At 38.1% G+C, this 21,111-nt stretch overlaps 1 protein-coding gene across 2 annotated transcripts in view; it reads right to left on the bottom strand.

Moving 5' to 3' along the window:
• nrg3a (neuregulin 3a) overlaps positions 1-21,111 on the bottom strand; it is a 365,695-nt gene that overhangs the window by 123,142 nt on the left and 221,442 nt on the right. For both annotated transcript variants that reach the window (XM_083540457.1, XM_083540458.1), the window contains exon 2: positions 4,648-4,777. In XM_083540457.1, the coding sequence (XP_083396583.1) occupies positions 4,648-4,777 (130 nt within the window). The remainder of the gene's footprint in view (positions 1-4,647; positions 4,778-21,111) is intronic.

Below are 21,111 nucleotides of genomic sequence, written 5' to 3'. Positions count from 1 at the left end.
TTCAGTTTTTTTACTTAAAGTTTGTGAAACCGGGAAAAACCCAGGAAAACTTCATAAATTTGCCGCTTCGTTGTTTAAGCCGCGGGGTTCAAAACGTGGGAAAAAAGTAGGGGCTTATAGTCCGAAAAATACGGTAATTCAATCCTTAATATGCAAAAACTACTCAAATCACAACTGAATTTAAGTGTGTAGGCGTGCTGCGTTGGCTCATATGCTGCTTTTGTGTTTCTTGAAGCGTGCCGTTGTACTGTCAGAGAACTCTAAAAACCATGTAGTATTTTGTGTGGGGTTTTTTGGGTTTTTTTTTTTTATTCGCATACATGCAAACAAAAGTCTGGTCCTTAAAAATCCAGCTTCTGTTCGCCATGGAATAAATAAAGCAATCCTTCCAAAAATAAACAAATAAATCAATCAAGTATAAACGAGCTCCTCTCTCCACTCGTTCTCCAAAAAAACAAAAAACTTCTTTTGTTCAGAGTCTTCCAAGCGTCACGAAACCGCACTATTCTGTAGAGACATCCACAACTCTGTCATTGATGTAGGACTAAAGCTGAAATGAGCTCTTTAAGAGCTAGACGAGCAGAACCGTATGCAGCCTGACTTCCAATTTTGAAAAAAAAAAAAGGCGAAAAAAAAGAAATTCCACCAATGTGCCACACGACCTGCTTTGCCTCAGGGGCACCTTGAGCTTGACTTCCTGCTAAGAAGCTTTAGAAAACCGTACCTGAATAGAAAAATGCATGTCTGTAGAGCTAAAACACATATTTGGGTTGTCAAAAAAAATGTACAAATTTAAACATGACATTTTTGCCAACTTACTGTCACTTCGTCTGCTGTAGGTTGTGCCAAGCATATGCTGTTTGTGATTTAAATTAAATATTTATGGCTGTTAGAGCGATGAATCAAAATATGCAAAGCTTATTTATTACCCTCGCAGAAACAATTTAGACACGTTTCTTTGGAATAGTGTTTAATGCTGAATACATTTCCAAATGATTGAAGAGTCATTGAGGCGGTTTTAAAAGTTATAGGTTAAAAGTATAATGTTTTGGCCATAAATCCTGCAGCATGTCTTTAAAAAAATTCAGGTCTACATTTGTATATTTTTTTATTCAATTCTGATTTATATTCAAAAATCACACCCTGACGTCTTCTCATAATCCTCATCTTTGGCCCATTTATTGATTTTCATGTCCTGTAGTAATTTTTTTTTACAGGTACTCATTTTCCCTTTGGGCTGCACAGCTGTCTAATATGGCGTTTTCATGAAAATGGCTGCATTTTTGCCAAATTGCACCAGAATGTAGAGACTCGAAAGCATTAGGTTTTCACAGGTACATCACCAGAAAAGCTTTGTAGACCGTTCGGTAAGCATGGGATAATAGATGCTTTAGAGGATTCTCATGGGCTTGATGGCCCCAAAATATGGACCGAGTCACTGGTGATTTACGAAAAAATGGAAAACAGAGGCAGTGTAAATATGGTGTTTTTGTTAGATACTTCGTATTGCTTTCGGAACCCTGCTGGAGTTTATCAGTACGATGGAAGCTTTAAGAGCTTCATTCATCTTAATACAATGAGACAACTAAGCATATTGGAGTTTCATTGATCTGTTGTTCGTGGATTCGTATTGTGAGGCTTCTAGTGTTTTATAGCTTTGTATTAATATCATCTTTTTTTTCTTTTCCAGGAATTGCAAAAGGGGAATTGGAGGAGGTTTCGAACACACCAATGTTCTGGTTTTTAAGTATGTTCTACATATTCTCTTGATTTCAACATTTATTTAGGAGCTTACTGCAAAAGTTCAAAACGAATCAAAACTACCAGATGTGATGCAGGCTGTTGACGGCTAGCTTTTACATCAAATTTGTTTTGTAGGATCTGACTATTTGCAGATTAAGATCAAAATTAAGTTTGTTAATTATACTATACAGACAAAAATAATGACGCACCTGAATTTTCCAGCCATACGTGCATCTCTCACAAAGCTGGAGGCACACAATTGTATACAATGTCCTTGGATGTGGTAGCTTGAAATTTCCCTTAATTGAACAAGGAGACCCAAACCTGTTCCAGCATGACAATGCCCATGTGCACAAAGCCAGCTCCATGAATATATGCTTTACATAAGATGGAGTGGAAGATCTCCTGCTATGATCTGACCTGAACCCCTATTGAGCACCTTTGGGATGAATGTGAATGCTGACTGCACCCCAGGCCTCCTCGCTTCACCTACATCACTACCTGACTTTACTAACACCCTTGTGTCATTGAATGAATCTCACAAATCTTTACATGTGCACTCCAAAATCTAAAATCTTCCCAGAAGAGTGGAGGTTATTAGAACAGCAAATGAGAAGCAAACGTTGAATAGGAAGTCATGTGTCAGATGCAGGTGCATTACAATTTCACAAGGATCCTTGATTTGATCATTTTCTTCAATAGCAGTCTGGAGAGAATATTAAATCTCTATGAATAAAAGTCAATAAAATAAATATTCATCCTCGTTTGATGGTCTGCTAGTTAGTCAAAGTGAGTACAGAGCAACTCGGATGCACGCCAAGGAAAATAAAAGAAATAATACAAAGTTTAGAAAATATTAGAGCAGGTCAGGGAGAGAATAAATGGGTTTATTTAATACTGACCTTGTGGACGGAAGACTGAGCATGAGGCCAGAGGCAGCATCAGTTCAGTGCACCATTCAAATAATCCCATCAAATGAGGCATACAAGCAATTATTTCTGATTTTATTAATTTACTTGCATTATTTATTTTTTTCTTAAATTATAAATACTTTAATACTAAGTCAAAAGTCAAAAAACCCTGAGTCAAAAAAAAAATAAATACTGAGTCAAAAAACTCAAAAAAACTAAAAAAAAAATATGTTTAAATTTATTTAAATGTATTCATTAAATTTGTATATATTTAAGTTTAAATTAAAGGTAACAATAATATATAGTTATTAACTTTTTACAAATATTTTATAAATATTTAAAAATATTTAATTACATTTTTAAAAAATTATTAATGCAATTGATTTCTTCAAATGTTTTGATTTATATTATTTATTCCTTAATTTACTGTATATTTATCTACATTGAACCAAGCATTGATGACTGCTTAGCCCATAGCACAAATATTAACAGGGCAAATTAACATTCATAAGATAAAGGAGTGATTCCTAGAACATCTCCGGTTAATGCTGAGCATCATTGAAAACACAAGCAAAAAAATAAATCCATAATCTCCGTTCCTCTTTTTATGTAGCCGGGAGCTTGATGTAATCAAAGGATGTCCAAATTAAAATTAGGACCATGCTGCTGTTCAGTTGGTGGATTTTTTTTTCTCCCGAGGCCAGAAACAAACTTGCTTTCAGAAATTAAATTGTATCGATTTTCAAAAGACATAACACAGTGACACGCTTGGCTCAACGCCGTGTAGCGAGACGACTGAATAGACACTTACACTGGGGTTTGTACCACAACAGAAACATTCAAAGTTACATGTCAAACACAGATTTAAGCCCTGAGCTCAGTACAAGCTAACTATCTAGCTAGCTAACTCACCGAGACATATCAGTTCCTTTTTTAGTAACAAAGAATTTAAGTATTAGACAGAATTAATATTTAAAATGTTCCTGCCTGTGTGCTAAGAAAGAAAAAAGTTCTCACGTTTATTGTATCTGGTGAGGTGTCTATAATTTATTGTTTTTGGTGAACACCTTGGTCAATTTGTGATACAGTAATACATACAAATATTAATTTTAATCTGCAATTCGCAAATGATATACACATAACCTGCCCACATAAACACTTTACAATACTTAAATGACTTCGTTTACTGGCACATATTAGCATATAGCCAAAAGATGCTAGTTGTGCATGAACTCTCCCTTTAGATGTTCACCTTGTTTCACCGTAGGCTGACGCTTTTTTGAAATTCTATTCAGAGATTTAATTAGCAGCCTGAGGTGTCTGAAGATGACTGAACTGGCTTCCAGAAACAGTCAAAAACAAAACATCTAGAGCAACTCTGCCAATTACTACTGTTCAAACAAGGACACTCGTTCCCCTTTGCTCCTCCAGGAGTCATCTGGCGTGACAATTTACTTATTCATCGCTATGTTCATGAGGTAACGAACAAGACATCTTCTCAAGCGAAACCACAGGACATTGACCCTTACGGAGTTGTAAAAAAAAGTTGTTATCTCAACCATCGGCCAGTGTTTTTCTAATGGCTTAACTGAGTAGTCAGAGAATATATCTACCGCCGACGTGCGACCGTGGTTTCTAGACACGGAAGCACCGAGGCAACGTGTCGCTAATGAACTTCTTCAAAGTGCCACTTTTAATTAGCAGGGAAGGGACCTTAGACAGTTTTCGAGCTCTAACGGAACAGTCATTGTTAGCATGACTAAGCACTTGAAGCAAAAAAGCGAGTCCCTGAGAGATGATGAAAATAATATGGTGGGTGTAGGGGGGGAAAAAAAAAAAAAAAAAAAGACAAAAAAGAGAAGAAAGAAAGAAAGAAAGAAACGGACTGCCTGAGTGCTCCAGAAGGATCATTCTTTTGGCAAATCGAATACAGTATTCCCATCAGTTTAAAGCTACCGAGCCAGAACTTCACTTTATTTCTCTGATTTCCTACCTGCAGTGCTTGTGAGGGCCACTTAAGGTCTCGATGACAAAACACTCTCCATCGTTGAGGCAATAGGCCAAGTCTTTCTCCTGACACGGCTTGAAGTGCTCCGATTTCAAGGGTGGGAGGGTTGGGGCCGCTGCAAGACAAACACAAGAGAAAGAAAATGTCTGGTTAGCAAAGTGTATGAGGTAATGAAGTATAAATAAAGTGGGCAAGGACGGCATAAAGACAAACAAGACACCACAAGTGATTGGCTGCCAGTTGTGGCTATAAAATCTTCATATTTGCTCAATTACTCAGCAACACTTTCGGCCTTATAAAATATTTGAAATATTCCGCGAGTTATATGTGTAAAGTCTATATTACCACAAGGTCATAGGACAAATAACTAAAAATTTACCAAAAGACAAAAGTGTCCTGTTTTCAACCTCTTCTATAACAGCTGTGCATCTTTTACAATGCTTCAAACTGTAACATTTGGCACAGGATATTCTTTATGATAACAAATATATATATATTTTTTTTTTTGGAGACACAATACACCCACCATTTTTCATCCAAACCAGGCGATACAGCTCAATTAGCTCGCATAACTGAGTGTGTTGAAGAAATAAGAGATTGGATGACCCATAACTTTCTGCTATTAAATTCTGATAAAACGGAGATTTTGCTCATCGGCCCAAAAAATAGTACACAGAAGCTCCAGCATCTCAGCCTGCATTTAGACGGTTGTTCTGTAACTACTAGTTCAACGGTAAAAGACCTGGGAGTTATTTTAGACAGCAACTTATCTTTTAAAAATCACATCAATCAAGTTACAAAAACAGCCTTCTTTCACCTTAGAAATATTTCTAAGCTAAGAAATATGTTATCTATATCTGATGCAGAGAAGCTCGTCCATGCGTTTATGACCTCTAGAATAGACTACTGTAATGCATTACTAGGTGGATGTCCTGCATCATTAATAAACAAGCTTCAGTTAGTTCAGAATGCCGCAGCAAGAGTTCTTACTAGGTCAAGAAAATACGATCATATAACCCCAATCTTATCGTCCCTACATTGGCTTCCTATTAAGTTTCGAATAGACTACAAACTACTGCTACTCACTTATAAAGCACTAAATGGTTTGGCTCCCATGTATCTATCCAGTCTTTTAACACGCTACAATCCGTCACGCTCCCCGAGATCTCAAAACTCTGGGCTTCTAGTAGTTCCTAGAATAGCAAAGTCCACTAAAGGCGGTAGAGCATTTTCACATTTAGCTCCTAAACTCTGGAATAGTCTTCCTGACAGTGTTCGGGGCTCAGATACACTCTCCCAGTTTAAGTGCAGATTAAAAACATATCTTTTTAGCAAAGCCTACACATAACACACATCACACACATCACATCATAACCTTGTGCTCCAGAATATATGATTACATGCACATTATCAACTTGTGCTGTTAATATCATGAACAGCAGCTACGCTAATTCCTCTCCACTGCTTCTCTTTCTCTCCCCATCCCGAGGCATCCTGAGGTTTGGCCAGCTCCAGTCACGTCCCACCTCGTGAAGATTATGGACCTATGGATGATCATGGAGAAGTAGATGCCGAGTGTTTAAAGGCCCTGGCATGGAGAAGCTGATGCTGGAGCTATGATGATCACAAATTGTTCTGTATTGTTGAAAGATTTATGACCAAACTTTTGATGTCACCCATATGAGGATGGGTTCCCCTTTGAGTCTGGTTCCTCTCAAGGTTTCTTCCTCATATCATCTAAGGGAGTTTTTCCTTGCCACTGTCGCCACGGCTTGCTCATCAGGGACAAACGCACACCATTCACCTTCACTGTTGTTTTCTGTAAAGCTGCTTTGAGACAATGTCTGTTGTGAAAAGCGCTATACAAATAAACTTGACTTGACTTGACCCACATTTGATTACATTTTAAAGCATTTGGAAAGCATTTGATGCATCCATTCAAAATCATTCACCCATTATTCTGTACAGCAGTATAAGTGTGGCCAACTTGGTGTTTTTGTGTCAATCTAGTGATAAACACAGTGATATCTAAACAGATATTAGTAGTCCAGCTCTGCATAAGGCACCCCTATTTAAACAAACTGAGAGAACATGTCTACTTGACAAGCCTAAATAAGCTGCACTTGCATGAGCCAATCTTCCAAGGAAACAATTACTTTGTCCCAATCACCAGTTCCCAATGACCAAACACAGGTCATGATCATTTACATTGACCTAATCACTTATTCTTCCAATTTCCAATAAGGAATCACAATTGCTACCAAGGACCACTTTTCACTTCTAAATGTTCTACCCAATGTCCAACATTGCTCCCAATGATTCTTCCCAACAACTTTCATTGTTCCTGGTAACCAAAAACTAATCACCATTGTTTCCAATGACCATTCACCAAATGCCAATGTTTCGAATAATCATTGGTCTAAAATGTGTGAGTAAATGTACTTTGTTACTGTACTTAATAATTGTTGGCTACTTTCTAGTTTTATTGAGTATGAAAGACAATTATTTTTCAGTATATGTACTTTTTACTTCACTATATTTTAAATGACAATGAACGTTACCGCTTTCCCGACCGTGGCTTATTTGTTCTGCCATCGCCATTTTATTTGTCCGTTGAATACTATTGTGGGTTAATTGAAGATCCTTTTTTTTTTTAAAGATAAATTTTTTTTTTGACCAACTTTAATCTGTTTCATTCTGGCATAATGAAGAGGCTGCTGTGTTGATTTTTAATGCAGTGTTATGGTGTACAATTTGATTTGTATTTTAAGAAAAAGCTCACAAATAAATTGTTTTTGGCTTTTCATTAACATGCGTCGTGTTTAGGACTAGTCCATCTTTAAGCCTACTTTTAGTACGAGTCAAATACTCAAGCACTGTTCAATTCAGATACGCAGACATTTACTCAAGTCATATTAGAATTATTCAATTTTAACTTGTAATGGAGTGAATTTTGCAGTAAGGTATCTTTTACTCAAGTATGATTTTTAGGTACTCTTTAAACCTCAGATCAGTGCTGTTCCTGTTTTTGTTAAAGAATACACCCACATGTGAGTCCTGTTTCCTTGTGGGTCCGAATTTTGTCTTGAAAACATCCGTCGCATCCTTTCAAATCCTATTATAATGTGAAACGGTGCGTCCCACTTTCACAAGATTGCATCATGAGGGATGATTATATATCTTAGTATAATTGAATATCTTATTTGTGAAATTTGGTATAAATTATAAAATAAGTAGCAGTCATTATTCTTCACTAACGCACCATGTTCAAGTGACTGTTGACCAATTAAATGCGATTTGAACGCTAATTACTAAGAAATGAAAAATATTTGGGAAAAATAATCTGATTTGAAAAAAATACTATAATTTGATACTTTCTTTTGCATGTATTTTAATAACAGGTATTATTTTCCATCCATCATCAGTGCAACAGTAAATCTAGAGAATCTGTTCTGGGAGTACTGGAGTGAGATGGGGATACCTGCTCAATGGGATGCCAATATATCATAAACCCCCACACACAATCACACCTAGGGGCAATTTATCATATATACTTACCACCATGGTTTTGGGAGGTTGGGGAAAACGGGAGATCCCAGAGGGTATTCCAAGTAAATGTGGGAGAATTCAGAAACAGAAACAAATGAACTGAGGACTCAATCGCAATGCTAAGCAACGCAAAAAAAAAACCATACATCTGAAACATATGAGGGGGTGAAAGAGCTGCAGACACCACTGATCTATTTTTATACCTTCAAATTTCTGCCATAAGTCAGTAATGGAGCCATTAGCCTGGACAAGGCAACACTGTAATACAGTGTGTATGGTGTTATAATACAGCCGGGTGTTTGCTTTGTTTGCTGATCCGTGACTGCGAGAAGATGGATTGAGGAGAGAGACGATCATTCTCGCAGGCCTAATGAGATTAATACAGGAAGCGGTCCACTGTTTGGGAATAAGGCTCCATCATGATGAATAGGACGCACTCCTGCGTTCGCGAGAGCCTGCATAATATCGGAACGTTGCTATTTTTTACTCCTATCGACACACAGCGCTCAGCCTGTCAGCATGCTGACCATAGAACATGATTAATGAAATTGGGCTCGAACATATCTTGTAGCTACACTTCAAACCCTCGTAAGTGCGTCCGGTTAACAGGAAGGTGTATGTGCGCCAACACGAAACGCTTTCATTTAAAGAAAAGGAATAAACTGACGCTTCCCGCCAAATACTAAGCACCAAGCATAAAGAATACCTATAAAGATATGAAGCTCAACTTTATTGCGTACAAAGGCAATAAATTCTTGCTAATCTCGCGTCTATAAACGTGACGCAACACCCCTTTTACAAAAAGGCAGTTAAGACATCGCTAGCCCTGAGGATCATCGATCTTGGATTTTTCTTGAGACAGTTCTAACATCTTTTGTCTACGCTGAAGGCAAAATAGTGGAGGAGAGATAGAAAGATGGAGGAATGGAATTCCCTTGAGCTCTTTTTCACTGCTGTCTTTCAGAATCAGCATTCCTCTAGGTTCCTAGAGGCATAGCCTTTAGACAAGGTCAGAGGGTATCAATCAGTGCTGGAGAAGCAGTAAAGATGACACCAGGAGAGAATGGAGAACAGAGAAGGACGAGGACGCGCTCGCCGACAGGATTGATGGCAAACGTCTAATAATTCTAGTTAAGTGCTTCTAGAACAGTCCTTTGAGAACTTGGGATGGAACTATTGGGTTGTCAGGGGACAAATACATTTCAGTTTTCTCATTCTAGTGATCCATGTCTTGGTATTTGAGTCTCTTCAGATGAGTACAGACATAAAATACTATGGCATGTGATGTTAATATACATGTTTAATGCCGTTCTACCTTGTGTTCGAGGTTCATCAGGTAGGCACCACATCTAGCTCCACTTGTGTGATCAACTTCTCTTCTCTATGGAATAAAACCATCCAGACACACCATCTCTTTACAGCTAAGTTTGAAAACGCTGCAATCCAAACATTTAAATAGACGGGTTGTTAGCATGTCAATCCCTTATGATCAGGACCTCTCCCAAACTGCCACCTCTGTTACTTGGAGACCAAGCCTGCTTGGCTTTTTTGTCATTCACAGCTGTTCTCCAAAGTTCATAGGGAAAATTACTACATTTCTACACAAAAGGTTAGCACGGCCTAGTTAACTTTGTTTTGTCTTAGTCCAATAAATGTCAGCCTGACGCAACCAAGATCTGCCTGCATATTGTTTTTCTTCAGTATTAACTTTTTTTTATTTATTTTTTTTTATGAAATATTGTGTTCAGTCTAGCGCAACATGTCCATTAATCCTTGTCAAAAGCTATGTGATTTTTAGAAACTATGTAAATTCCTTCTTACTGCTTCAGAAATGTCTGCATCTTTAGTGTATGCAATTGACATATACCTTCATGTCAGGGTTCATATTTAAAAATGTTCCATTCTCTCTTTCTGAGAAAAGCACTGTGTGAAAAGATTTCTGGAACTGCAATGTCTAGTCTAGGATTTGTATTTAATGTGTGTGGGAAAATGAAGGCCAGCATTATAAGTCCACTTTGTTTTGGGGAGCATTAGGACAAAATGTGTCATTGCATGTCCTAAAAAAGAAAAACCTCCCTAAAAGCTTTTGCTTTGCCAATAATCGCTCCCTTTTTTTTTTTTTTTTTTTTTTTTTTTTTTTTTTTTAAAAGGTCAGTGGCAATTTACTGCCTGAAAAGGAAATACTGATTTCATCTTTAGGCTTTGCTGACCATTCATTGTCAGTAACCTTTTCATCAGATTACTGGCCCTGAGGGTTGTTTATGACAAAAGAACTCTTGAATCCCGCCAGCTAAGGCTTTCTTGACAGAAAAAAATTAAATCTACAACCAGTAACTTGACAAAGCTTAAAACCTTGGTCAGATTGGCCTTGGACTTCGTGACAATCTAGAGATAAATACACTGGTGTCTGTGAAGACATTAGCAGTACTATTGCAATGGATGTGACAAATCTCAGCTGCTGAGCAGACAAATTGAGAACATGTTCACTTGACTCAGTGTGTAAAGCCTGAATGAGCTGTACTTGCATGAATCCAATGTTCTAAACAACCTGTCACCCATCACCATTGTTCCAGATGACAAATCACTGACAAAACATTGTTTTCCATGTCCAACACTGTTCCCAGTGACTGTTTACAAGAACGACCATTGTTCCTGATCACCATCGTTTCTATTGACCAATCACTACTTATCATTGTTTCCAATTATCAACATTGCTCCTAAGGATGGTTTCCAATGACCACTTACTGATCGCCAATGTTTTCAATTACTTATCAACACTGATCCCAATGACCCAACTTCAATGTTCACAAGGACCAGTTGTTGTGATTAATCAAACACTTTTTTTTTTTATTCTTGGTGATAATAATAAACACTATTTCATCCACAATTGTTTCTTTTATGCCTATTTCCAGACTACTCACTACTAATGTTCTCAAGTCAAGTAGGCTTTTATTGCCATGCCAACCATATACAGTACAGTACACAGCGAAAAAAAAATAAAAATAAAAATGATATATATATATATATATATATATATATATATATATATATATATATATATATATATATATATATATATATATATATATATATATATATATATATAGATAGATCATGTCACCAGATAGATTCAAACTAAAGTAATGCGCCTTGTTTGAAAATATAAGCAGTACAAAGTACAGATATTTTATTTTTAATTTAAATTTCACCCAAGTAGAGTAACTAAGTATTTGTACTTCGTTCCTCTGCAATACAGTGACATGTTTTGTCCGTGCTCCTGATATTAATGATAGTATTTCGCAATGGCAGACCACGCATTTAATACTGAAGGCCTTCAATGGTGTATCTGTGACCAAATCCATTTCTTCTCCTTTGTTGGCTATTGTGTAATGGGAAAACAGAAACCCACTACACTACAGATGTGGGTTACGAGGACCGACTAGTGTGCTCTCTGACCAGGCAAATAAAGGACGTGCAAATTCAGAGGTGAGGCACTGAAGACTTTTTATTGACCAGTCTGATTGGTTAACAGCTTAAAGCAACAGATTTAAATCTAACAAGAGCCAACTGTGTACATTTCTTATAGCAATATGTGATGTGATGGCTGAAATCTGATTGGATAGAAACTTGCACTTCAATGCTATGAAATGAAGAATACATATTAACAAAAATATATTCAAATGCAAGTCAGTGATTCTGATACAGCTGAGGCCAGAGAAAACCTCGCTGGCCCTGACAGCCGGTCACTGGTATTTTCTGAACATATAATATAAAAATGGTCACTTGCCAGTTAAATCATTTTATTTAACATCCTGATATAAGTATTTAAAGTATCTACATTTTCCCCATTTTTTTTAGGGATTTCCTTTTCTAACCATTACCACACTTCCTCGAACTTTTATCCAAGTCTTTGAGAGACACTGTGGAAAGACACAACTTTCACTCCAAGTAAAATTTGCAATCGCAAAAACCGTGTTTCATCATTTCAGACTTAACCAAGCATTAGATTTTTCAATGTAGCTTTTGGGACCCTGAGCCCGTGCACCACCAGAACCAATCGCACAGATTGCAGCCTGCGACTCGTTTCGAAGTCTGAAACAAACAAACAAAAAAAGGCAAATGCACTCAACACAACAACCAAAGGGGCAGAAGGTAAAGCCTCTAAAGCCAACACAATCTTTCAGAATTACCATGCTTTCTCCTCAGGGAGCCACTCATACCCGGACGATGGGAGCCTGATGGAAGCGAGAACGCAGGGAGGTGGAGGGAGGGGTGTGTGCTATTTTTCCCCGGTGATATAATAAAAATGACTGATTTGATAAAGATAGCAGCTTCTCCAGCCTCCTCGACTGCACACGACCATATCCATACCATCAAGATATCAAGATCACCCCGCACGGATATTGGGTCAAATGCTGGGTGCCTGGCCTCAGAAGAGACAACACAGATGGAGTTCTATGTGTGTGTGTTCCAGTGTTTGTCCATGTGTGTGAAGGCCTGCATAGAGCACACTTCCTGAACATTACTTTCTATCACAGTCAACAGCCATCATGCAGAGAAATAAAGGCAGTCGATAAGTAAGCATGCAGGGAGAAGTTGCTAACAGCATTCACTCTGTACCAGGACTCTAAGGGATGGTGTCGCTCATTTCTATGGATGTTCTTTTCTTCACCTCGATACGGTAGATGAGGCATGCAGCAATAGTTCCTTCACCAACGATACCAAGAATGCAAGTTTGTTTTCCACCCTTCCCTGATAGAGTTGCTCGCAATATGTACTTTTTGTTTTGTTTGTCAAATTATCTCAAATGGTATTCCGATAAAAAGCAATGAATAAATAAATACATAAATAAATAAAAAAATATACATGGTCACCAAAAGCTGTAAATACTTCTACTTTCTACCTGAATTCTAAATTTATCCCAAAAGTACTCTTACTATAAACCCTGGGCTTCTGTACAAATATCTGGCCGCCAATAAGATTTTAACAGTTAAATGCAAATAAAACTGGAGTAAAAACACATTTTCAATCATTTAGCTGTGGGTGATGGTTATCACATATTTAGCAACAGGCTAGGGTAAACATTTTATGCTTGTTCAACTGTCATATCAGTTAAATTGCATCTTATTGTGGAAAGACAGTTCTTGTCCTTGCTGAAACATCCAATTCAATTTATAAAAAAATGAGATACCAGACAGCATGTTAATGATAATAATTACCATATGACACATGAACTGTGGTCTTGCAGCTAGTTAGAAGTATTTTGCTTTTTTTTGGGCCATATTTTTCACAAATCCTACCAGATTTTCTCAAATACTGAAGTTTAGCTTGCAGTATTCCAAAAGTAACATTGTTCAATCATGCTTCTCTACTTGGTGGTGTCTCCTGGTCAGGCCAGTGATGGATCTTGAGCCAGTCCAATCTACATGTGTAATACATTGTAGGACATCAAGTATACTTTGCATACATATTTACACCAGTTAATTTAGTTCTCCAATACTATACTTGGACCAGTTTCTAAGGTTTATCTTAATTTTAAAAAGTAAAACAAGATACTAGCAAGTGATTGGAAGCGAGTCAAGCATTTTCTTTTTATTTCTTGATATCTTCTGTTGCAGTACTCATAAAACCTTTGGGAGAATATCCTTTGAAAGTTCTTTTGTAGAGCTTTAAAGATTTAAAGAAGCCAGGAACTGTTTTTTTTCTGCCAACATTACCTTCTATTGAATCCCTGAGAAAAAAAGAAAAACAATGTATGGATTGTATGGATTCTGTGCAGATCCATACAACAGTGTGTTTTCATTTCCAATTTGATTATTAAAACCTATTTAAAACCTATTATCTAAAACCTATTTAAGAACCAAGAGACCCTTCATTACCTATTGAACCATTAAAAACCACTGCTGGGTATGCGTTCTTTCTTCCGTCTTTCTTCGTCCGTCTTCCGTTCTTTTTGGCAGTAAATAAGCGAATTAAAGATAAAAGAAAAACACTATGCTTTGAATGTTCTACACCATCAAACCCTGCAACAGTGTTTATTATATCAGAAAGGATTTCAGTAGAACCATTTTTCAATGAATCAAATAAACCAATAAATAATCTCTGAAGAACCCTCTTTTTTCTAAGAGTGCACAGATTATTTTTTTTTTTATAACATTAACTTATTTTTCAGCCCAAACTGGTGACTGGTGTCAAGAACTATAGAACAGCATGTCTTTATCAGGTAGGGTTCTCTCTTAAAAATTGAGAACCATTTTAAGGTATCATAAACTCTTAATTACCCAAAAAACAAACCCCTAGAAGAAATATTTTCAAGATTTCCAAGAACATAATAATTATCCAATGACTCATGAAGCTGAGTGGGATGTCACTTTTTGCAGGAGAACATTTACAGCAGTTGGAAGATGCCCTTAGAGCCCAGAGAGACTTGCATTTATCTCATTCATACAACTGAGCAGCTATGGGGTTAAGTATCTTGTTAAGGGGCCCAGGAAGAGTAGTTCAGTATGGCTGGGATTTGAAGTCACAGATCTAAAGTCCTACGTACAATGTCATAACTTACCTACCACCTCCCCCCAGTCCACCTTTGCCCTAGTGAGGGAACCATGTGCCTTTACATAAAGCACATGGTAAAATAACTCCCAAAACATTGTGATAATTAGGTAAGTAGGAATATTTTAACATTCAGGGTCTCGGCCACAGGATGTTAAATTCAACTCTGTCCAGGTTTTCCTTCTTTCTATGCCAAAACCTCATTAAAATAATAGTTTTTCCCCCTCTCTTCTACCCCTTCTAGTCATAACATTGCATAGGCTTTTTATTCTTTCACCTCTTGCATCTCCCCCCCCCCTCCCCTTTGGATTCATAAGATCTCGCCATCTCAACTTGGAAGTTGAGACCAGAATCAAGTTTCAGAATCAACCATATTAATTAGCATGGTAAACGTGTTAACAAAATAAACCCAGCCTTGTGAATGTAATGAAAAAATGTTTGGTTTGTTTTGTGTTGGATATAAAAAATCATTATCGTCTTCCTGTCTGGTGGAACTTGGTCCCTCCCAACCTACAAGACCATTTCCTTTTCATCCTAATCCTTTGAGAAACTTGTTCCGAGTTCAACATGATTTACAATCCGAATGTCAGCTACATTTGCTACACAGCTACAGAGCATGTGTGTGTCTGTGTGATATGCCTGAAACAGATCTTCGTCTTTAGAAATGGTAATATTTAAATGAGGGAGGAGTTCAGGCTCCTAATGACCATCATAATGGCCGCCTTTTGCAGTGGGTGTGGAGCGATAATTGCTTCTACAGAGGCTGCCGATGCTACTGCATTGCAGATGTGATGGGCGAAGGAGATGTGTGACAAAAAAAAAAAAAAGTACACACACACACACACACACACACGCACACACACGCTCACACACGCTCACACACGCTCACACACGCTCACACACGCTCACACACGCTCACACTCGGACCTTACACATCAGCCTTTCATAGACCACATTGAGTTTTGTACCCAAGAGAATTTGGTGACATGCTGGTTTGCAGCACTCCCACCATTTTTCATGCGTTTCAACAGGAAATGATTTTTACTCCATTGACCCAAAAAAAAAAAAAAAAAAAAAGTCTATAACCGCACCAAATAACATTTCCAGCATTATGTTTAAGACCAGTCTAAAAAAAAAAAAAAAAAAGTCACCAAACAAATATTTATGTAACAATGAGAATACTTTATCCGCATTTCTCTCTTTTTCTGAGTTAAACATGCTCCCGAGGTACCCGTGACCAGTGTTCCAGTCCCTTTCGTCACTTAAAATTTGCATGATTTATCCTACCTCTGAATGTTTTTTCTTTTCAATTGAAGACACTGTGTGCAGCTGGGGACGGTTCCACCTCAACAGTCTAAAGATCCATGATGTTACTGAGCAACTCAAGAACTCAAAGTTGTTGGATTCGGACTGTAAAATTTAGCAGTCTGATACAATGGCACAGGATCACAGTTTGCCATTACAGTTCTGCATTTTAGCACGTCAGAAACAGTACACCAACAATGATGGAAGTGTAATGAATGGACATTCGGTGTTGAGGATGAGGACTGCTTCCTCTCTAGGTTTCTACCTTATGCCATCTCAGGGAGTTTTTCACACAGTCACCACTGCCTCGCTCATTAGGGATAAAATAAGGAACAAACATTCTAAACGTATACATTTAAAAAGTGTAACCCCTTTATCATTTGCATAAGTGTTTTAGTGCCGGTTAAAAAATTTAATAAAAAAAAATCTCTGATTACAAGAATAAAGTCGTAATATTTCAAAAAAAGGCCCCTGCCTTTGTTTAACTCCTTCACTGTCAATTTCTTCGGCCATCAACCACATACTCTTAAGAACCAACACAAACTCTTCGAATAGCATGCAGATGTAACAGTCGAGATCTTTACAGTCCACCACTGTTTGCCATTTCAGACTGCACAAGAATCAATTTCCTCAATGTCGGGCTTTTTTTTTTTTTTTCCTGAATAAATTAAGTTTCCTAAAGAACCATTGTAGTGTTCATTTACTAATTATAACTTTATGCTGATTTGCCAAAAGACAAAGAATTTCCTTATTGCTAAATCCTTCGCCTAAAATAGGATTCAACCAAATCCTTCACAAAAAAACTGGTAAACAAATCCAAATCGGCAGTTCGAACAGGTGAAAGGCAAACGCAACAACGAGGGTTAAACAAGAACGTGAATGAGAAACAACAAAGCAAGATCAAAAACTAACAAAACATGGAACAATAGTTTGTGATCGCTACTTGAGAGGACACGTTACTTTGTTAAATACGAGGTGGAAACACAGTGGTGCGAGTATACACACTAATGAACACAGAAGTGAATCCACCCGAGAATGAACGGACGTGAAGAAAGAACCAATAAGGTGACAGGAGTGGAAACTTTACATAAGCTCAGTGGTTAAGGCATTAGACTCCGGATAAGAAGGTCGCTAGTTCGAATCCCAGCACTACCAAGCTGCCACTGCTGCCCTTAAGTCGCTCTAGATAAGCACGTCTGCCGAATGCCATGAACGTACTATGTGCATTGCGATGCCATGAAGCGGCAACGGGGAAGCAAGGGTATCTGACAGCTTATAACATCCTTTGCGAGGGAACAGTCCCAAATGGATTTTTTTAACCCCAAAAAGCTCTATAGTTTTACTTTTAAGTACCAGAAAAATGCTAAATCCTTTTAAAGCTATCTCGCTGCTCGATCATTGTGTTGTTCAAGATCAAGAAGTCCAACCTACTCGCTCTTAAGCAAGACACCGTTTATCAGGAGCTAAATCTGATCTTCACAGTGTATGTGTTTGTTGGTCCGATTGATCTGTTGTGTCTCAAGAGTTCTGTTCTCTACTCAGCAGGCAGAACCTAAAGCAGCGTCAGTTGCTCTCATTGTTGAGAGAAGTAGATTTTGAAAAGCTGCTAGAAAAATCTAAAAGAATATTTTTGAAAGTTATATATTCGGTTCTATGTAAAGTATCAGCCGACTGCATTTCCAAATCAGAAAGGGGTTCCTAAATGTTCAATTGGAGTGTTGGAGGGTCTCCAAAAGATGCTAGAACACACTCAGTCAATAACTTTCAAGAACACATCAGAGGCATTGAAAGGGGAAATTGCTCAGGATTAAAAACATGCTGTTCGAGTCGGAATTACAAAATCACTTAGGCACCATCTTGATCTAAGAGTCTGAGGAAGGTATAGAACAGTGTAGGATCAAGGGAAGTCCTTACACAATCCTTTTGCTTTACAGATAAGGTAAGCAAACTGGATTTTAGATAAGAATTGGTGTTTCTTTCTTTCTTTCTTTCTTTCTTTCTTTCTTTCTTTCTTTCTTTCTTTCTAAATCTTACCTTCTGTTTGATCACCAACACCATGAGAATATTCTTCAAAGGCTTTTTTGTAGAACCCAGCAACAAAGTACATTTAAAAGATCCGGAAAACTGTGATATATCCAAGAAAACCCATATCTTTCTCCCCTTGCTATGTCACCTTCTAATCCCGTCTCGACTGGCGACCTCTAATCTGTTTGTTAACTATCATTGCTGCCACCTGTGTCTCATTTAAGTTGTCCTGCTTCTGTTACATTTTTCCTTCATCCACACCACCCTATTACTTCCTCCACTGTTGGCCTTTGGTGGTTAAGGCTCTGGGTTACTGATCCATAGGTCAGGGGCTCAAGCCCCAGTATCTCCAAGCTGCCACTCTTGGGCCCTTGAGCAAGGCCCTTAACTGTTTCACTGTGCTTTAAAGTGCATGTGACAAGTATAAAGCTTTTTCCTTCCTTTCTTTTTTTCTTGCTTGTAATTACTTGGCTCAGGTAATTTCCTTTTAAACCTGATTTGTGACTTATCCCATCCCTTCTCTGAATTAGTCCCCTAACAATGTTCTGACACTTCTTTCTCACACCCTCCGAACACTCAGCGCTCTCTAATTAATCTGAAGAGGAAGATATTTCTTTTGGGACACGTTCATTTGTCTGTGCATGGGCACCTTGAAACCCAGGCTTCTGATAACACACAAATAAAATTTGGGAAAGAGCGAAAGAGAGAGCGAGAGAGAGAGAAAAAAAGAGCGGACGTTTCCCCTCTCCCTTCCCCTCCCTCTCCCTCTCATTTTCACTGTTGCTCAAAATAGGTTTTCACGAGAACAGGGAGCACTTCATTTTCAATTTAGGGAAGGGAAAAAAAGATAGGGCACGTTCTGATTAAGTGGAAAAGAGTAGGAAAGGATGTTGAAATTTTCAGCTTTATTGTATGCAGACTAAGTGCAGACGCAAAGCAGGGTTACTGATTGGAAAGTAGGGATTTCGAGCCCTGGTATTGCCAAGCTGCCACTCTTGGGCCCCTGAGCAAGGCCCCTAACTCTTTGTGCTACAGGGCCACTTTATCATGACTGACCCTGAGCTCTGACCCCAGCTTCCGAGCAAGCTGGGATATGCGAAGAAAATAATTTGACTATGTGATGTATATGTGACAAATAAATTATTCACTAATTGACAGCTGTATATATGATGTTTCCAAAAAGAGCCCAAACTGGTCACATGTTAAAGGTTCTATATGAAACCCAACCCATGTTCTATATAGGAAACTTTCAGAATACCAAGAACCTTTGTGGCATGAAATCCTTTATGTATGTAAGTAGAAAACCTTTTTCATATATTTATGACCAGACAGTTCTCCATTCTGATTGGTCAAAAGTAGCTACAGCAAATTACAGGTTTAGGTATTAATGCACTGGTTTCTAGTACATTATCATTTCTATAGGAACAACGTACACGAGACCATCCAAATTTGGGATTTTATTATTTCCACCACTAGAGGGCCTCACATTGGGTTTTATCGGTGTGCTAACTATTATTGCTGCAACTTGTGTCTCATTGAAGTTGTCCTGCGTCCGTAAAATTTTTCCTTCCTTTTTCCTTCATCCACACCACCCTATTGCTCTACGTCCTCCACTGTCATCCTCTGGGATCTGGGTTACTGATTGATAGGTCAGGGGTCAGGGGTTCAAGCAGCAGTATCTCCAAGCTGCCACTCTTGTGGCCCATGAGCAAGGCCCTTAACTCTCTGTGTTTCACTGTGATTTAAAGTACATGTAACAATTATAAAGCACCTTTCTTTCTTTCTTTCTTTCTTTCTTTCTTTCTTTCTTTCTTTCTTTCTTTCTTTCTTTCTTTCTTTCTTTCTTAAAAAGAATTGAACTTCACTCAGTACTGCACCATGCTCCCTCTCATCCTAAACCACTTCTCAAATGGTACCTCCATCTCTCAGGGTACAAAAAAGACATGCTTCCAGACTCATCTCTTATAGCACTTAAAAGGAAGGTGAAACAACCTCCCCCTTAATGTATAAATAGTCTGTGTCATTACCATTATATATTATGTCTGGGTGCTGTACAATCAATTAACCAATCTTATTGAAATATACTGTATGAAATGTGTAGCAGCAGCGCAACAGATGGCAGAAAAAAGTAAGACTGCAGAGATACAGGTATACAATTATTGCAATGAACTTCCCCAAGATATTAACATTATATCAGTGTGGCATGAAAATCTATAGCTACACAATATTGGCAAGAATTTGTGGACACCACATTTAGTCCCAATTTGCTCTTATAATTCCCTCCACTCTTCTGGTTAGATGTCGACTAGATCTTGGATTTTGCTTGTGGACATTTGTGTTCATCATCCACAAAAGTGTTAGGAAAGGCAGGTACTGATGTACGTGAGGTGTTCAGTAGGGTTGAGATCATGTAAACGATATCTTCATGGAGCTGGCTTTGTGCACAAGGGCATTGCCATGCTGGAACAGGTTTGAGTTTTCAAGTCCCAGTGGACGCAAAATGTGGCAGGAAATGACAGGTGTTCCAATGTTTTTTTCCATATAGTATATATATCTATATTGTGGAGCAGCTTTTTAACATTCAGAGGGAGGAGTTATATATTCTGATGGCCACAGACTTAAATGATCTCCTGAAGCTACTCCTCAGAGTGACCAGTGTTTTATTTAGTGAGTAGGAGTTGTTCAAGATCGACCAATATTGTCAGAGAGTCCAGCTCCTTCCTAACAATATCGCTGGCCTAGCAGATCAGTCTGTTGAGTCTGTTTGTGCCTGCTACTCTCACCCTGCTTCCCCCAGCATGCCACAGAAGACAGAGACCACTGGCCACAACAGTCTCAGCAAAGACCTCAGCCTCGTCAAAAAATAAAGCCTATTTTGTCCCTTCCTGTATATCAGTGTTCCCCAACCCTTTTTGCTCCACGGACAGGTTTAATGTGAGACAATATTTTCACGAACCGGCCTTTAAGGTGTGGCGGATAAATACAACAAAAAAAAATGATACGACCGGCATAAAATTC

The sequence above is a fragment of the Silurus aristotelis genome, assembly GCF_946808225.1.
Source record: "Silurus aristotelis genome assembly, chromosome: 4".
Classification (NCBI taxonomy): Eukaryota; Metazoa; Chordata; class Actinopteri; order Siluriformes; family Siluridae; genus Silurus; species Silurus aristotelis.
The sequence above is the reverse complement of the archived record's forward strand: the minus strand, read 5'-3'. Positions and strand labels throughout refer to the sequence as shown.